Source organism: Vicugna pacos, chromosome 5 (assembly GCF_048564905.1).
Source record: "Vicugna pacos chromosome 5, VicPac4, whole genome shotgun sequence".
NCBI lineage: Eukaryota > Metazoa > Chordata > Mammalia > Artiodactyla > Camelidae > Vicugna > Vicugna pacos.
In genome coordinates, this window is record NC_132991.1 from 82,710,134 (window position 1) to 82,727,688 (window position 17,555).

Here is a 17,555-nt window from a genome sequence, read left to right on the forward strand (position 1 = left end):
CAAATTAAACTAACTCACACTCTCTGGCTATCACTCAAACTGAGTTGACTCAGCTACTGCTTTCTCAGATCCTTCTAAAAACTAAAGGATTTTGTTCTGGCATTTTAATCAGTGATTAACTACTCCCTTCTTTTTCCTGCTGGGTTAAGTAAAAGATCCATATGCCGGGTGTTGTAGGGAATTTGTTTGGCTGTAGATCATAGCTGTGGTGCAAGATGTGATGTGTCTCAAGGGAACTAATGAAGCCATAAGGAATGTAAAGAGTCACCGGGTTAAAGCCACATTAGGACAGCTGTGAGGTTAATGAGGGCCCTGCTTTAGAGAGGAGGTCACTGTATAGAAAAATATGAACCACTGTTTATTGGTTTGATCCCATGTCCTCTGGAAGTTAATGGGCCATTCTTATTCCCCTTTGACATTCACTGAACCAGATGCAAGTGCCGGGCACTGTACAAGCTGCATGGAGTTGAGATTAATTATGCCCACCACCACCCCCCACCCCGCCGCCAGTCCTCATCTTTGGCCAAAGCAACAATGAGATAGAGCAACACTAGACACTGTTTTCAGTTTTCCACCACTTTCTTTGTTTGATTTCTTTACAGCCAATGTTTATGTCTTAAGGACAGACACAGTATGTGGGCTTGGCCAGCCAGGGAGCATAGAGACCAAATCCTGGAACAGAGTAGGCACTCAATAAAGGTTCGCTGAAAGAAAGGAAGAATGAATGGACCTCACTTCACTTTTAAACCAGGTGATCATGGAACTACAATAAAGGCGAATAGATTCAATGTATGTTATATTTGTAGCATTATGTAGCATTATTGTTATAAGTATTATAATATGTACACTCTGTATATTTTTACAGAATAATATATTTGCATATATATATATATATATATATATATATAGCACAATGACCTGTGGTTAGTGCTGGTCATTTCTGGGAAGGAGCACTATACTCCAATGTAATAGAGGGATTGAATGGTTCCAGCTATAAAACATCCACAAGAAACCCTGGCATACCTGTGACTCTGCACTCACCCTTTCACCCTTCTCTAGCTCACACAATTAGCTGCCTCCATCCCACCTCTGAATACCTTTCATGGCATCTCTCTCCTTTCTATCCCACTGCCACTAACCTATTTCATGCCCACAGCCTCCACTGCCCTTTGCATAAGTTTAGCCGCCTTGCCTGAAACCCAGGCTCTCCACAGGATGTATGTAACCACTCGAGGTTTTGCTATTATTTATGCACCATCCCTAAAGCCCACAGAGTGCCTGGTATATAACAAGTATTCCCAAAAGGAGTGAATCACATGAATCAGCACACTTCCGTGCACACTATCTGATATAGTCACGTTCTCCTCATAATAACCAACGTCTAAAATAAGTACCAAACACACACACACACAAAATACAAAGAAAGAAATTAAATAGATCACATGTTAAAATTTAGATTTCCAATTGTATTTCTTCCTGCCACTCTACCACTCCCTGTCCTCCAATCAAATTGAACCGTTCACTGTTTCCTCAATGTGACTTGAGCAAAAATGAAAGATCATCTGACAACTCTGTGCTTTTGCTTATTATTCCGTATTACTAACTCTCCCACCTTCCCTGTGCAATGAATATCTGCCTGGACTCAATAGTCCATCTTGACTCGCCCTTCTTCATGAGTCACTCTTGTTTACTCCAAGAAGGTCTCATCCTTTCCCAAGTTAGACACCAGCTCCTTGAGAAACTTGCCTTAATTCATCTTCACACTCCTTGGCTTTCCTAGCACTGTGATGATCTGATACAAAGTCAAATTGAATAAAACAATCCCTCTGCCTTGGCTCTGCAGACTGGAAGAGAATATTCCAACATAGTGTGCGACAGGAAGGGTAATTAGATGCATATGAGAATGTGTTGAGCAGTCTAGAGACCATATCAGCTGACTAGTTCACTGCTGAGTTCCCAGCCTCACCCTACAGAAGTCAGTATCTGGGACTAACAGACATTTCCAGACAAGGTAACTTCTCTCCTGGACCAGTGAGGAGTTCCAGTTTACCCTGAGGCATGTGTAATCTCTCCAACTGCATTTTTCTACCTTGAGAAAAGTTCATTTTTCTACCACTCAGTACAAACATAGGACACCAACGCACCCTTCTTTAGAGGGTTCAGGGCACTTGTAACAGTGAAAAGATAATTTTCAATGTTTTAAAATAATACAGTTACCTGAAGGGGGAGGCTATAACTCAAGTGGTAGAGCACATTCTTAGCATGTGCACAGTCCTGGGTTCAATCCCCGATACCTCCCCCAAAAGTAAATAAATAAACCCAATTACCTCCACCTCTAAATAAACAAACAAATAAATAAATAAAACAAAATAAAATAATATAGTTACCTGAAATGCTTCTAGACTTAAAGGAAGGGATTTTTACCTTGTACCACTTTGCATATCTTCATAACTGAAAGGCTATATATAGAGGGGAAATTTGTGGCACCCAATTGCCTCAATCACTTACTAGCTGTGTGACTTTGGGTAGTTACTTGAATAGTCTGAGTCTCAGTTTCCTCATCTGTAAATTGGAGGTGTTAATCATACCAACCTAGGGTTTTAATGATGAGTAAATGGGTTAATTCATGCACAGCACTTAGAACAGTGCCTGGCACTAAGTAACCAATCAAAAGTTTGCTTTAATCTGTATACCACCCCCAAAGTCCATTTAGTGCCTGCTATATAACAAGAATCCCTGAAATGATGAATGAAAAATGTGAATTGACACACTTCTCTGTGTTATATCCAATATAATTACATTCTCCTTGTAATGATAACCAAAGTCTAAAATAAGAATGTACATTTTCATAAACACACACACACACACAAAATACTAAGAATACAGAGGAAGCTAATTAAATAGATCACATTTTTAAATCTATACATATAGAATACTTGTATCAAACAACATAACGGATAAGAAGCCAGCTATCCTGTCAATAAATTTAATTCAACTGACCAACCTACTAAGAGGAGAAAGAGAACGGTTTTCTGACTGGCTAGCAAAGTAAAATGTTGCTATATGCCACAGACGTATCTAAAACAAAAGAGGTTGGTAGAGGTGGGGGCAGTTGGACCACACAAATGCAAATAAAAAGAAAAAAGAGGCCATGATATGGTTATCATGACAAGGCAAAATATAAAGGAATGAAATTGGAGGGAAAGGAGGAATTTTATAATGTGAGGGGGCTCTAATTCTTAATGAAGGACCATCCCTACTATATTTACTTTCTTGGTTTGAATTACGCTTTCGAGGAGAAGACAGTCTTGCCTCCTGTCTGGATGTAAGCAGAATACGGATGTCTGGACGTCTGTACCTGCACTCGGGCCTCGGTGAGCTTTGCCCTCTGGGCCAGCTCCTCCCTGGTGTAAATATCAGGATAGTGAGTTCTCTCAAAAGCCCGTTCCAGCTCTTCAAGCTGTTCTGCTGTGAAGGTGGTTCGGCTCCTTCGCTGTTTCCTCTTTAGTGGCAAGTCGGGTTCAGAGTCGATGTCAGAGCCTTCATCGGACTGGGGTGCTGAGGCTGAAAGCACAGGAGAAAAAAAAAGTGATTAATTGGAATCAAAAAAACAACTCTGACCAAACTATAATGACTCAAATCCTCATTTAAAGTGCATTGCCAAAGTCCTCCCAGGGACCCCAAGCCCCTCCGTGCACTGTAACATTATTAAATGGTATTTCATCTCTGCCTCGACTCCCATCCCCAAGCCCCCCCAGGCAGAAGTGTTTGCTCTCTGCGTCTGTCATTCTAAGCCCATTATGGGCTCTTAGAAAACAGGGGCAAACCTTACCTCCTTCCTCTGGCCCTTGTCCTTAGCATTTGATGGGTACACTTTTTTTGTCTAATGAATGAATCATATTTAGTTTGGTTCCTGATAAATTTTCACCAACTTTTACACCAGGAGGAAATCCGTTAAAAAATGATTTTTTAAATAAATATTACAAAACTGACTTAGTATCTAAAAAGGCAATAATACTAAGCCATTGCAGGATTCTTACAATACTTCCTGTAATGTATTTGCATATATTCTTAGAATATAATTGTAGACTGTACAGCTCCTATAAGAAAATCCACATTACGTCTACTATCTCATTACCAAACAGTAGGAAATGCGTGAAGGAGAGTTTAGATACTGTTAATGCAAATCTCAAGAACAGACTCAAGAAGAAGCAGGCATAGTTGAGTAAACTGTTTCTAAAGAGAAGTTCCAAGTCCGGGTCTCTGCTGAACGGGTGGGCAGCTGCCCAGGACTGCTGCCTAATTTGAGGAACTCAGTGCAGAATGAAAAGGCACTGTGTTCAAAAGTTATTACGAATTTCAACATGGCAACAACAGAGCATAAAAGCAAGCACAGGGCCTGGGCGACTGCACAGGTCACATGTCCCTGAAGCCAGTCTGGCTGCAGCTCCCTCTCCACCAAAGCTTAAATTTGCCTACATTTGCATGTAGCATCAGGGAAGGAAGCCTTCCAAATTTAGTACAGAAGTGCCTGCAAAAGGGAAAGGGGAGCTAGAAACTTAATGATGCAGTTTGGTGTCTGTGAGTTGTGACTATAACAGAGCACTTATTGGCCAATAGTGGACTCTGCGGTTTGAGGATGCAGCCAGACACAGGGCTCTCAGTTGGAAAGCAGCCCTCTTGCAGAGGCCCTGGACCTCGCAGCAGCAGCAGAGGGCCATCGGCGGGCTATCAGCCGCAGACTCAGCATAACACGGGGGCCTGAGCAGCCTTGCTCCTGACCACCTCCAGATGCTCTTAGAAAACTCTCTAAATAACTGGGGGAATCCTCTGGGGAAGAAGCCAAGGTATGCTGTCTACAAGTGAGGAAAGAACGCCAGAAAATTGTAGATTATTAACATCAATGTCAAGGTAACTCATTTGTACCCTCAGGCAGGTAGGACCTGGGGAAATGCAGGGGCCACTAGAAGCAATGTTAAAATGCAGTATTACCTGCTCTACTAATTCTCTTTTCTCTTGAACTCAAGCCTAACTCTGCCTTACAGAAATATAAAATTTCCTTCTACTTCAGTATCAGTTATAAGCTGCTCCAAACAGTGTACATCCAAAATAGCCCATAAATATAATTTAAGTTTTCTAATATTTTAATACTTCTACATTTTATTCACATTCAAATACTGTGAAATCATGAGAGTGCATTAGTAATATACATGACAAATTAAAGAAAACCAATATTTGTGCATTAACAGCAAAAGGAAACTATAATATATAATGTGTATACTGTTATGTCAGCCATTATGCTTGGCTTTTCAATTATGTTATCTAATTTAATATAAAATGGTCTAATTTAATATAAATCTTATTTTAGGATATTTTAATATTAAAGAAAGTAAAATAGGCTTTCTTTAAGTATAGGAATATTTTACAGGAGTATTAACATGCTAAGAAATATGTCATGCATGGCATTATAAACTTCAAAAGCAGCCAATACAACTTACATGTGTATACCTTGAATAAATGTGAACCAAATTAAAAGAGCAATAATTTGTGCATAATTGTGGGGGAGTGGTTCTCAAACGTCTAGAGCATCAGAATCACTGAAAATGCTCACTGAAAATGCTTGTTAAAACCCGGGTGGCTGTCCCCACTTCTGATTCCACAGGTCTTGGGTGGGTTCTGAGAATTTGCATTTCTAACACCCTCCCTGGTGATTGATGCTGATTTTACTGACCCTGGACAGACACTTTAAGAACCATCTCTATAGAATATTCCAGATGAATTATTCATTTCCCCCTCAAAATTCCCAAATATATAAAATATTTCCTGCCACAATTGATCTAAAAAAAATACACTTCCACCTTTATATTTTTTCAATTATAAATAATATACTCTCCAAGAAACAAATTACTCATTCCCCTAAGAAGAAAATTAATTTCCATAAAATGTTTTCCTTCTGTGCTTCCAGCTTCCATTGCCCTGACTTTTCCATCTAATCTGAATTCAGGTGAAAAACTCAACAGCATTTAAGAGCTAGCCAAAAGCTTCCTCTGCCTATGAGAACCTTAAATATTTATTTGCATTTTCTCCTATGATGATCCCATTAGGAGAATAGTATTGGAAATTTTCATGTTTCCTTTGGGAGTCTCTGGGGCTATTAAATCCTCCCAAGTAAATATGGTGTGCCATGCACTGTCAGATCAATTAATCAAAATCATCTCTGGTTTCTGGAGAAAAGGCGCTGCTTTGATGTACAAGTACCAGCTAGCGTTAATTCTGAGGGTCAAGACAACTATGTTTCACCTGAACAACTAGTATCCCCTAGAATATAAGCTCAAGACCCTTCCTCTGCCTGGTTCATTGCAGAAGCCACTGCTGGAACATAATAGGTGTTCAATAAATACATGTTGATTGAAGAGAAGAACAGGGTAAATTTTAAGTTTTGAACTAACACTGACTTCCCTGCCACCGTTTTACATCTTTAAAATGGAAATTCTGCTCTTTTGAGCCACCCAGCATCCATTCAAATGAGCTGAGTGGGGTTGGGCCCCTGGGAGGCAAGAGGGTCTGTGAATCCTTAAAAATGACTTGGAAATTGTTGCAAGTATTTTCATGCCTGTATTTTTCTAGGGAATAATTATCAACTATTTCAAAGACTATTTTGATTAAAAAAAAAAAGATGAACCATCAACAGCCAATAATTAAAAAAAAAAAGACTCAGAATATCTAAGAGTTCAATAGGACAGTTTTTACCACCAAAAATAAAATTTTCTTTAACAAGCCAGCAAATCACTACTTTTATTTCTAGACTGTTTATTCAAAAGCAATCCAAAGTTTGCCACTAACTAGAAAAACCTTCAAATGGCATCATTTCAAATGACACTGAGGAAACTATTTGCCTGATTTCTCTACTGGAAAATTATCTGAACCAACTGATCATTTATAGCAATATGAAGCCACAATCTTGCAAGTTAATCCTGACTTTTCCGCCTCTGTAAACTCCAAAAGGATGTGGGCTTTAAGATATAGTAAGTCAGCAACTCAAGATTAATCTACCAGTTGGAAATACTAGCTCTTTCTAAAGATGGGAATACCACCATTTCTTACACCATTCAATAGAATTAAATTTTATTATTTACACAAAACATGATTCTCAATAATGTCCTGAATTTGAATCATTCAGTTTTTACCAAAAACAGGTTTAAAACTTAAATCCCATTTTAATAGCACAGCCTAAATCATTCCATTGAAGTTCTTCTATTTCACATATTTAACTTTACCCAAGATAGCAGAACAAGTTAGATACAAGACACCAAGTATCTAATCTTGCTAAATATTACACCAAGTAAAAACAAGGCCTTTTTCAGATAGTGTGACAGAAAGAAATTGTGTTATTTTTTCTATGTAGAATATTTCAGCCATGACTTGGAAACTACAAGCTGTGTGAGCAAGACAGTTATCTAAATGTTAATAAATTGCCAGGATATGTATGTGACTAGATGAAATGTAATTTCTTCAGGCTATTTCTAGTCTGGCCTTAATACTAAAGGGAGACTTTCATACATTTAAGTTGCTCAGTCACTTTCTACATATGCCTTCGCAAAGTTTGCTTTCTTATTCATTAAATAGAGATATTTCCCCCAATTTGAAATTCCAGAATAGTTCTCATAAGCAAATTCATATCAATACATAATACATGGTCTTTTAAGTGGAAATTGTATTGTTTTAAATGTCATTAAAATTCTCAGAGTTTAGCCCAATCCACATTCGACTTTGAAAATTTTGACTCTCTTACCAAGACCCCTTCACAATGCATTCTCTGACTTACATGTTAGTGTAACGCAATGTCACCAATGAACCTGGAGCAGACCTTACTAAGAGGATGAGAATTTCTCTCCCTTCCTTATGTAGCTACACAAAACCTGTGAAATAAATACTCACCCCATTGTACAGAAAAAGGAAACAGACTCAGAGAGGTTATTCAGGTCACACAGCTGGGAAGCTAGGTTTTGACCCAAGTCTGTGGGACTTCAGAGGACTCTCTTCTAGCCTGGAGTGTCCTAAATAGGTGTTGAGTTCCTTACACACACACACACACAAACACAGCCCTTTTGAAGAGGAATATCAGAAACAGACCAACACAAGAATTCCAATGTAAGCCATTTGCATACTATTCTCACTCGTCCCAAATTTTCAAAACTTCTTAGAATGAAATGTAATTTACACAAGTACAACAATTTAATCGCTATTACACACCAAATCAATTTTCCATTTCAATTTAATACAACAAATATTGATTGAATGTGAACGCTTTATATATTCAAGGTATAGTTTCCAACAACAAGAAAGCACTAAGAAACGAATCACTTTTCTGCAGCACTGAATGGATTTGTCTAAGAAATCAAAATAGTCTGACCATTCGCAGTCTCCATTAAGAACCATCACAGACGGTGGGTCGTAAGATCCAGGGTGAGCCTGGAGATTACTACGGATCACGAGCAACCTAACTGACCACTCAGTTTATATCTTTATTAAAGTCGTTTTTGGTATTAAAGGTGCCTTAGTGAAAGGATATGAAGAGCTGTAAAGTAACCTCAAATTCCTTTCAGACTAAAATGCAGGAATAAATAACTTGAAATCTGTTGGAATAGTCACAAGGTTTTTCAGCAAAAATGTCCAAGTGATCACAGGAAAATATCACTTCTCACCAAGTGCCTGAGCATTTCAAGTCTGTGCTTTATTCTTATTTCAAAAAGAAGTTTGTTAATTTGACACAACATTGTAAAATGATTATAAATCAATAAAAAATGTTAAAAAAAAAAATAAGAAGTTTGTTGCTTCTTTTTCTAGCTCAAGTAAATTGTAGGTCTTAGGAGCAAAATTTTTAGTTATCCCAGTGATTTCATGTTAACTCACAAAATCAGCCTTTGGAAAATAGACATTTTTCAGCTTAAAAAAAAAAAAAGATCAAGCATAGACAACAATCATACCCACAGGATTACAAAGTCTTCCTTCGGAAACAAATCAAACTGGGAGGAGAAGGTAAAAATATTACCACCAGCGGACCAACCATGAAGTTTAATTAAAGAAGGAATTACAGAATTAGAGAGTATGTCTTTGTCCGTTAACCCCTCGTGACCTCTCCTGTAGCCTCGGGAAATATTTCATCCTAGTTAACGCTATTATACATGCGATCTTACCCCAATTTTATAGGGATTTAGTCATGTGGAATTCTATAATTATTGGTTTCCAGACCAGTATAATTCAGAGACAGGAGACAGGCAAAAAATGGAAAAACGAAAAAATTCACAAGCACACATTTGGCACACTGTCTTTCTTCTCAGCAAGACTTTTTCATTTGAATAATTAAAGAATCAAAACATGACAACCATTTAAAGTCTGTGTTTGCCCCAGATACAGCACAATGCGGTTTACAGGCGCGGGAGGAGGTGGGGGGAGTCCCTCCCTGCGGGCCTAGAGGCTGAACTTCCTTGGTCATCAGTCATTTATTCTAAGATGACCTCAGACCCAATCAGATGGTCCTTCCGTCTGTACTGATCTTTCTGAGCTAAGCCTTTCCGCGTTGGTACTCAAAGCTGTGTTCCACTGATAAAAGAACAAGATAAAAATAGAAATCGTTCCTGAGGGCCCCAGGAGGTGGTTTCATCCTGGGTCTGACAGCGGAAGGGTATTTCAGAAGTATATTATATCCACGAGGTCTTCAGCGGGTCAGAGTGAAGTTGGATGCCCTTACTTGGCTAATTGTAGAGTGTCTCCTGGGTTTGTGAGTTTGGCCATTCAACATGAAGTGGACAATGGGACAACTAACTGTTTTCTGATCTGAAGTGGCCCTTTTAAGCTGAGAGGGATGCGAATGACCTCTCCCGTGTTTACTCGGGGGAAAGCCAGGAGGAGTCTGATAGTCCCTCACAGACCCCGAGTAAATGACAAATGACATTTTCCCTTTGTGATCTTCGGGATTTTTGTTGACTTATTTGGAGGCTTTTGTTGGATCCCAAGAAATGGCCTGTGGCCGAGGCCTATTCTACCGATTTCCACGCTCCATCTGTGGAATCCATCAACGGAGCCTTTACCCTCATTCAGGGCTCTGACACCTGCCTGGCGGGGAGCAGCAGACACAAAGGAAGCCGAGTGGATGAGAAAGGGGAGGTTGGCTGTTTTTTTTTTTTTTCAGGGGAGGGAGGAGGGGGAGGTTGAAATGGATGCACAGTAGGGGTTAATCCAAGCCAGTTGAGACACTTCAGCACCTGGAAGCTTCTCTTCCACATTAATTCACAAGCTAAGGAGTAATCGGCGACATTACTTTTTCAATGTTTTTAAATTGTGAATATGTCGAGAAGAAAAGAGAGAGTGAGAGCGACACCACTGAAAGGAACAAACCAAAAATTTACAACAGAATCCTAAGGTATATCTAGAAAGTGTATGTGACTTAACAAATGATCAAGCCATCAACTGAACTTCCCAGCATTCATAACTCAGTGCTAGAATTTGAGTAATTGTGACTGTGTTCATTGATATCCTAGGAGAGATGTTTTATAACCTGATCGGTGGCTTACTGGGAGGTGAGAGGGTCTTGTTTTGTTTTTATTGCCTCTACAACTTCTCTCCCAAATATGCCAGCCCGAGAATCTTTAGCAAGTGCAAAAAAAAAAAAAAAAAGGCAGGACCATTTATGGCAAGACTATTCTGGGCTTTCTCTCGGAAAGGCTCTTTTAAAAACTCTAAATCTAATTAAGACCCTCCAGCTATTCACCTCCTCTTGTTCCTGCCCAGCAGTCCCCCCCATTTGGAGGCTGCAGAAATGTAACGCTATTCCCCTCCCCTCTGACCCAAGTCCTTCCCTCGGAAGCCGCCTTCTCACAGCACGGGGTCATTAGAAGGAAAATAAGCTCCTGCCAGGTTGGTGCTAATCAAAATAGCACAAATAAACCCTGACACTCAACAACTCCCCGAGTCCCTGCTGCCCTGGGAGGAGAGTACAGATTGGTTATGAATATGGCCAGCCACGGGGGCAGTCCAGGAGGGCCCGCGTGCTCCAGGGCCCGGGAGTGACTTTAAATGCACAACGTGGACCATTGGGGGTTTATTTAAGATAAGAGCTGACGAGCAGAGGCTGGCAGGACAGCCAAGCTGCCTCCAAGGCATTGAGCTGCCTGGGCCAACAGACACCCTGGATCCTAAGGTTCCAATAACTTTGAATTTCACGTGTGTGCTGGGTTTCTATCCATGCTGCTTCAAGGAAAGTTACTTAGGGTGGGATTCTCTCCCAACAGCCACTACCTCACTGTTAGTCATGTAAAAGGCCCCCTTTGTAACAACGCAGCTAGAAAGAAAGGCTTATTTCTCCTTCATTCATTTCAGCCCCGCTGGTGATTATTTTTAGGAGCTGTATATGTTAATGTGTTTAAGTAAAAACATGCTGTGTCCCTTCTCTTCCTCTGACACAAATAATATTCTGCTCAAGGGAGCCAACAAAATCCCAAACTACTGTTTTCAGCCAGCACCTCCTTCCAAAGGCATAAAGTGAAGAAGGAATCACTGCTAGATCTGGGGACCCTGCCAGTCACCCAGCTTAATCCAGTGGTTTCTTAAACCCTTTGCGACTTCAATGTATGTAACAAGAATTCCTTTTCACAATGAATCGCTCTCATCCAGCAAAGATCCAGTCACACTTCCCCACCCTACCTACCCCTGCAAGGGATTCTATTTGCAATTTTTGTTTGTTTATTTTAAATGGTTTTTTAAACTCCTTGGTAACTGCCGCCAGAGTATTTCAAAGAAAAAAAGACCCGAAGGCCCCCAGAAAAATGTGTTGCTATTCAATTAGGAAAACTGATTAGTTAACTAATTAATCAGCTAACAGCTTTCTAAGAATAGTCTTCCCTGATAAGAACTTTCCTCCCTCAAGAGCTTAAAAGTCAGTCATAATTAAAATTAAGAGCCAGAGCTCTCTCTCGGTGCTAAAGTCTCCATGTCTCTAAAAGCAGTAAGCTTGGTTCTGGTGTCCTGGGATTGGATCACAGGGAGCAAAGAAAGGTAATTTGCACACTGAAGGGGAACAGGAAAACAGTAGTTCTTGTGAAAGGAAAAGGGCCAAGTGACTTTTATTTACAATTGCCAAGAGAGAGGCCATTATTGACCATATGGGCCACAATTGCCCTCTTATCACGGGCTGGCCATCATGTCCTTTGGGAGCTGTTAATGAACTGGGTAATTGAGCTGCTGACATGTGTTACCAAAACAAAACAATAGGAAGAAGAGACAAATGAACATTTTATTTGCCAATCAGAGTAGGTTCAGCTTTTCACGGAGCTGCAGCTAAGTAACTGACTGAATACATAAAACAGTGCATTGAAAGCAAGCAGATGCAGACACAATAATGTTAACTGACAGCTTATGGCCCATCTGTGCTTAACATTTTGCTAAAGAAATTACTTGACTTGCTAAAGAGACAAATCATACAGCTGCCCCGAGTGCTGCATTGTAAGAGATAAATCATTAGCTAAACTGTTTCATGCTTAAAATGACAATGCTTATTAACAGTTACGTTGGGATATTTTGTCAGCACAGCTTGACATAGTTATTTCTTGCTAAAAATGTGACAACTCATAGATAGTCAATGGAATTGAGTTGGGGGAAAAAAATCAGAACACAGCAAACAATTCTAAAGAAAAAGAATTTTTAATGTCTCAGGATTAAATATGCATTTCTAAGATGCTGTGAATGGGAAAAAAAGAATAAATCCAATGAAATAGAATATAAGATCATGTTCCATATGGTAATTTATACCTTTCTTCCATTTATACCTTATCTATTCAGGATTGCAGAATATTAGAAATGCTCTCATTCTAGGTTGCTTACCATTAATAGCACCAATGATATCAGTTTAAGAAATTATTGTGTCAAGCCACTTTATTTTCACCTTCGTTTCCTCCTTTGGAAAAATATTTCTTTAAATGGGGAAAGAAAAACCATGATGCAAAACACCCACTTTATAAGGAAATTTAGCTTAGTTTTTTGTTACTGCATCTGAATTGAAACCACATTTTTTGGTCCAAGTGTGGTTCATCCACTGCCATGTAGAGCAACGTAATTCTGAAATCATTTCTGTGTCAACTGATTAACAAGAGGCAGAGCATGGACCTCTCAAAGCCCATCTTATGATAGTTACCTCAACATTCTAGGCAAAATTAACTCAGTAATAATGATATAAGAAAAACTGCTATTCACCAACTTACCGATAGCTTGCCAAGCCCTGCTTTCTTTATGTGCATTTTCTTTCATCGATACCAAAACCCTGCTTTGATATTGTCATCCCCTTCTTACAGATGAGAAAAAAATAAGGTCTCAAGGGTGAGGTAACCTACCTGAACCATGAGAACTAAAAGAGGCTGCCCAAGTATAACATCATATATTTCAAATACACGACTTTATTAGCATTGTTATTTGAGGAGTAGGTTGGTGCAACCATTGATAGGAGTTGAAAAAAAAGAAAAAAACCTGTGGCCAGTATCGTCACATTTTTTTTTATTCCTGGCCACAGTCAATCCTGTAAACCAGTTGTGAAAACATGACCATAAAGAATGAGTGGTATTTTCCATGGTAGTTGGTGTATGTGAAATTATGTTATGTACAGTTACTAAGAATTCTGGCTATGAAACCTAACCTTAGCCAAATTTACAGAGCTTTAAATAAGACACAATTAGACTTGTGAACAATTGACAAAGACATAGAACCACCCTGTTGTAATCTTTATTTTCCCCTATTGAATATTTTTGCTATTGTGTGCATTGGTCATTTAGAAGTCAACAAATAAACTAAGGCTGAATATGTAAAGAAGGTGACAAGTTACATAGAGAGTCTTTCAGAGGGTAGAAAACAAAAGAATGCTTTTGCCACCCTTATTAAGACAAGACAACCCAAGGACACACTAAACCTAAACAGCTTTAGCCACATCTAAACTTTGTCAGGATTAGCATGACCGGAGATGTTTGAAAAAGAGAAGAAAGGCAGTTTTAAGTAGAAAGTTAAATACTACACTTTTTGTGCCAGAAACCTACCAAAGGAGGTAAGAAGATAAATGACAAAAGAGACCTGAAATAGAGAGCAAAACATTTACAGAATTGCAGAATCATCAGAAGAAACTCGAGGCCACTCCCTAGTTGAAGCTCAGAGAGAGCACGTGGGGTTGCCCCAATCACACATCTTTCGGTAAACACTCACCAAACGCCTGAGGTGTGGCTGACGCTGCCCTCGGCACCAGGGATACAAATATGAATAATGTTTGGAGCTTAAACTCAGAAAGTAAAACCTAAATCAACTAACTTCCTCTCCAGTGCTCTTTCCACTGAGTCAAGCTGTAGTATATAACAGAAGGTAATCCAACCTTGCCCTGCAGCAACAGAAAGATTAAATGGTTTGTCAAGGCTGAAAAGCCTAGATACATTATTTAGTAAACAACAGAGCCATAGATTCTGTGAGCCTGTGATCCTTAATACAGAGATCAAATAATATGCTTTAACTGACACCTCCCATATGGCATTTCGAGATTGTTTCTTTGCTTTTGGTTTTCTACTGGGTTCCATAAGGAAGAAAAGGGGCAGCACAGGAAGCTTGTCTTGAAAATCCAAATCTTATCTGGGTCAATTATTGCTTGTTAGAAGATAGAGAGGGGTAATACCTGAGCACAAATGAAAGAGGAAACTTTTCCTGGAGGCAAGAGAGAAGTCTGAGCTTAATTCTCGCCAGCAAATGAATTAGTAGCAACATCAGGGTCATCAGAAATCATGCATGGATGCCTACCGTGCAAGGAGGACTTTTTGCTAGAGGCTGGGAGGAAAGGAATAATGAAGGAGAGAGTGCAGTTTCTCTCCTTCACCCTGCGAAGGTATGATGCTCACGTCTGGAAGGCTGGTTTCCAGAATAGTGTCTTCCCCCACCAGAGGACTCCAGGAGGAATTGGCAAACCAGTCAAGGTGACTAAGCAGGTGATACGAGTGACTTGTCACTGTCCTTAGTTAGATAGGGACAGCTGCTTTTTGAAACTTTCTTTTCTTCTCTTTGCCTCTAAGCAACAGTCAGTCACCACTGAACTCAGAAGAAGTGATGCCAAAGGTCTGGGCAAACAAGGCTGTGAGTCATGGTAGAAGGAGAGCTCAGAGACAAGCCAGTCTGTTTCAAATGCCCACCTGGCCCCTCCTCTCTGATTTGGAGCAAGCTGCTTAACACTGAACCAGTTCTTCCATTAGTAAAATGTGGTTTAAAACACCTGCTTCAAAGGCTGGTTTTAAGGGAAAAAAGAGTTTGTAAAGCAAACAAGAGCTCCCAGTGTATGATATGTCCTCCAAAAACGTAGCCCTCTGCATCCTTCCGCCTTCATCGTATCCAACTTCACCAAGCATTTTAAAAAATAAATAAATAACATGAGAAAACTGCTCCCCATGTTCTAAGACTGAGAGAGAAAAATGATCACCAAAGCTCTGAAGATGTTTGTAGAACTTCCCAAAATTGTGAAATAAGAGTGTTATCCAATCTCCCATCTGCTACCTCCTCTGAAGATCCTGCCTGTAATCAGCCAGTATATATGTATTCACTTAAAGGGGAGGTTCAGCTCTTGCTCCATTTCCAATTCCCTTAAAAATCTAAAATATAGGCCTGGATACTCTGCGCCTCCTGGTCCAGGACACATGTCTCTGCTGTGGGATTAATGATTAAGGTTGGTATGAAGTAAATAAATTCTGTGCACCCAGATACCTCAGGGCTTAAATAAGAAGGCTGAGCTGAACAAAAATCAGGCAAACTGCCTAAAAGAAATTAAGTATACTTGGCCTCTCCGTTTTGCCAACATTCGTTTTGGTTTCCATGGGAAAGAACTTGGAGTATGTGTGCTTGGAGGCAAATTCTCATCTTCACTTGTGTTTACTGATATGAATCTATATCAGCAAAATGAAGTATAGTGTTGAGCAATTTACTATCTGCTCATTTTGATTAGCGTCCACAGTCAATGTGAATAGGTCAGGCACCCAACTCCAAAATATAAATAAATAAAAATCAAGAACTCCCTCAAAAGCAAGCTTCTCCATGAATTGTTGGGCAGTTGCCTTGCCTCTCCACATTGCCTTTTCAGGAACTATCTTGCAGAGCTGGAGGGAAATGAATAAGGAAGTCCTAGGTAGGAAAGAGTAAAAGGGAGGGGAAAAGTAAAGAGGAAAACAGAAGAGAAGAAGCTCAATGTTCCTCCCTAGCAAAGAGGAGTAATAACGCAGTAAGCGATTTCCGAGTCAGTGGGCTGATCCCAGGCACTCCTTTCTCCAAAAGGCTCTGATGACAAGTCTTTCTGACTTAGGAAAGCCTACTCCGAGGGACTGGGGAGGGTCAGGGGTGAGGGTCCAAAAATATGTCCTGATCCTTGGCAGCGTTGAATAAACAAAGGACCCTCCTGGATGCAGACCAAAGACAGTCCTACTCATCCTTCCCTCCCACACCAGCCAGTAATTTTGACTGGAATTCACCCCATCAACATGTCAGGACAATGCCAACACCTAAAGAATAGGCTGCCAATTTAATGCAAAGTCAAGCCCTAGTCTTCACCGCCCAGTCACAGATTTATTCCTAAGAAGAGTTTCTTGGACAAAATACGTTTCTTATTTTGTTTTGCATTTTTGACTTTACATTATAAAAATATATTACATTATAAAATAAAATTGGAGCAATGTCTAAAAATAAAAAATAATGATAGTCCCAGAATCCAGAACAGTCGCTATTGGTTTTAAATTAGGGACTAGATTATATAAATGGATGGGTGGATGAATGCATGGATGGGTGGATGAATGCATGGATGGGTGGATGAATGCATGGATGAAGAGAGACAGATAGATTTGCCAAACTCCTTTACTGGGTTTCTTTCCATTTGTTTGTTCTGCATATTTTATTAACAAAACGTAAATTTTTAAAAACTTTCTTGATTAGATACACTTTTAAAAAGTAAATAAAATTCTTTCCTCCAGCAAGTAGTCAAATGAATTTATCTTTGTTGTTTTGGTAATAAGAACAAAATTGTTTGGTTGGTAGTATTTTTGATATGTGAAAATTTCACTTGGGTTCTGAGATTATGTAGGGTGCTGACAATTTGCTCATCTCCCCTTGTAGATACATTTGAATGTACAGATAGAAGCACTTGTCCATCTCTATATATGAGGACCAAGATAAACGACATGCACTCATATTGCATTCATGTTAGGCAGGTATGTAATTCATTCAAACGAGCACTGAAGCCACTCTCCCACATCTCTCTCTCCACTCTCACAATAAATAAGCCGCAGTTTAAAAAACAAAAGCTTGTCAAAGGCCTGAGGCATCAGAGGTGGTTGCCTTCCTGACCATTCCTCCCAAATCCTCACACTGTGATGCAATTAAGTAAGAAGGGGTCCTTAAAAATATTTCCTTCTTCCTAGTAGAATAAGCCAGATCAGGATCAGTGTGCAAACGTCTGAGCATAAGACTGGGCATAAAGAGAGACAGTGGCTAGAGAAGAAAAC

The 17,555-nt window shown here is 39.6% G+C and overlaps 1 protein-coding gene across 3 annotated transcripts in view; it reads right to left on the reverse strand.

The window, feature by feature from the left end:
• PAX3 (paired box 3) overlaps window positions 1-17,555 on the reverse strand; it is a 91,066-nt gene that overhangs the window by 25,784 nt on the left and 47,727 nt on the right. For all 3 annotated transcript variants that reach the window (XM_072961733.1, XM_072961734.1, XM_072961732.1), the window contains exon 5: window positions 3,359-3,564. In XM_072961733.1, the coding sequence (XP_072817834.1) occupies window positions 3,359-3,564 (206 nt within the window). The remainder of the gene's footprint in view (window positions 1-3,358; window positions 3,565-17,555) is intronic.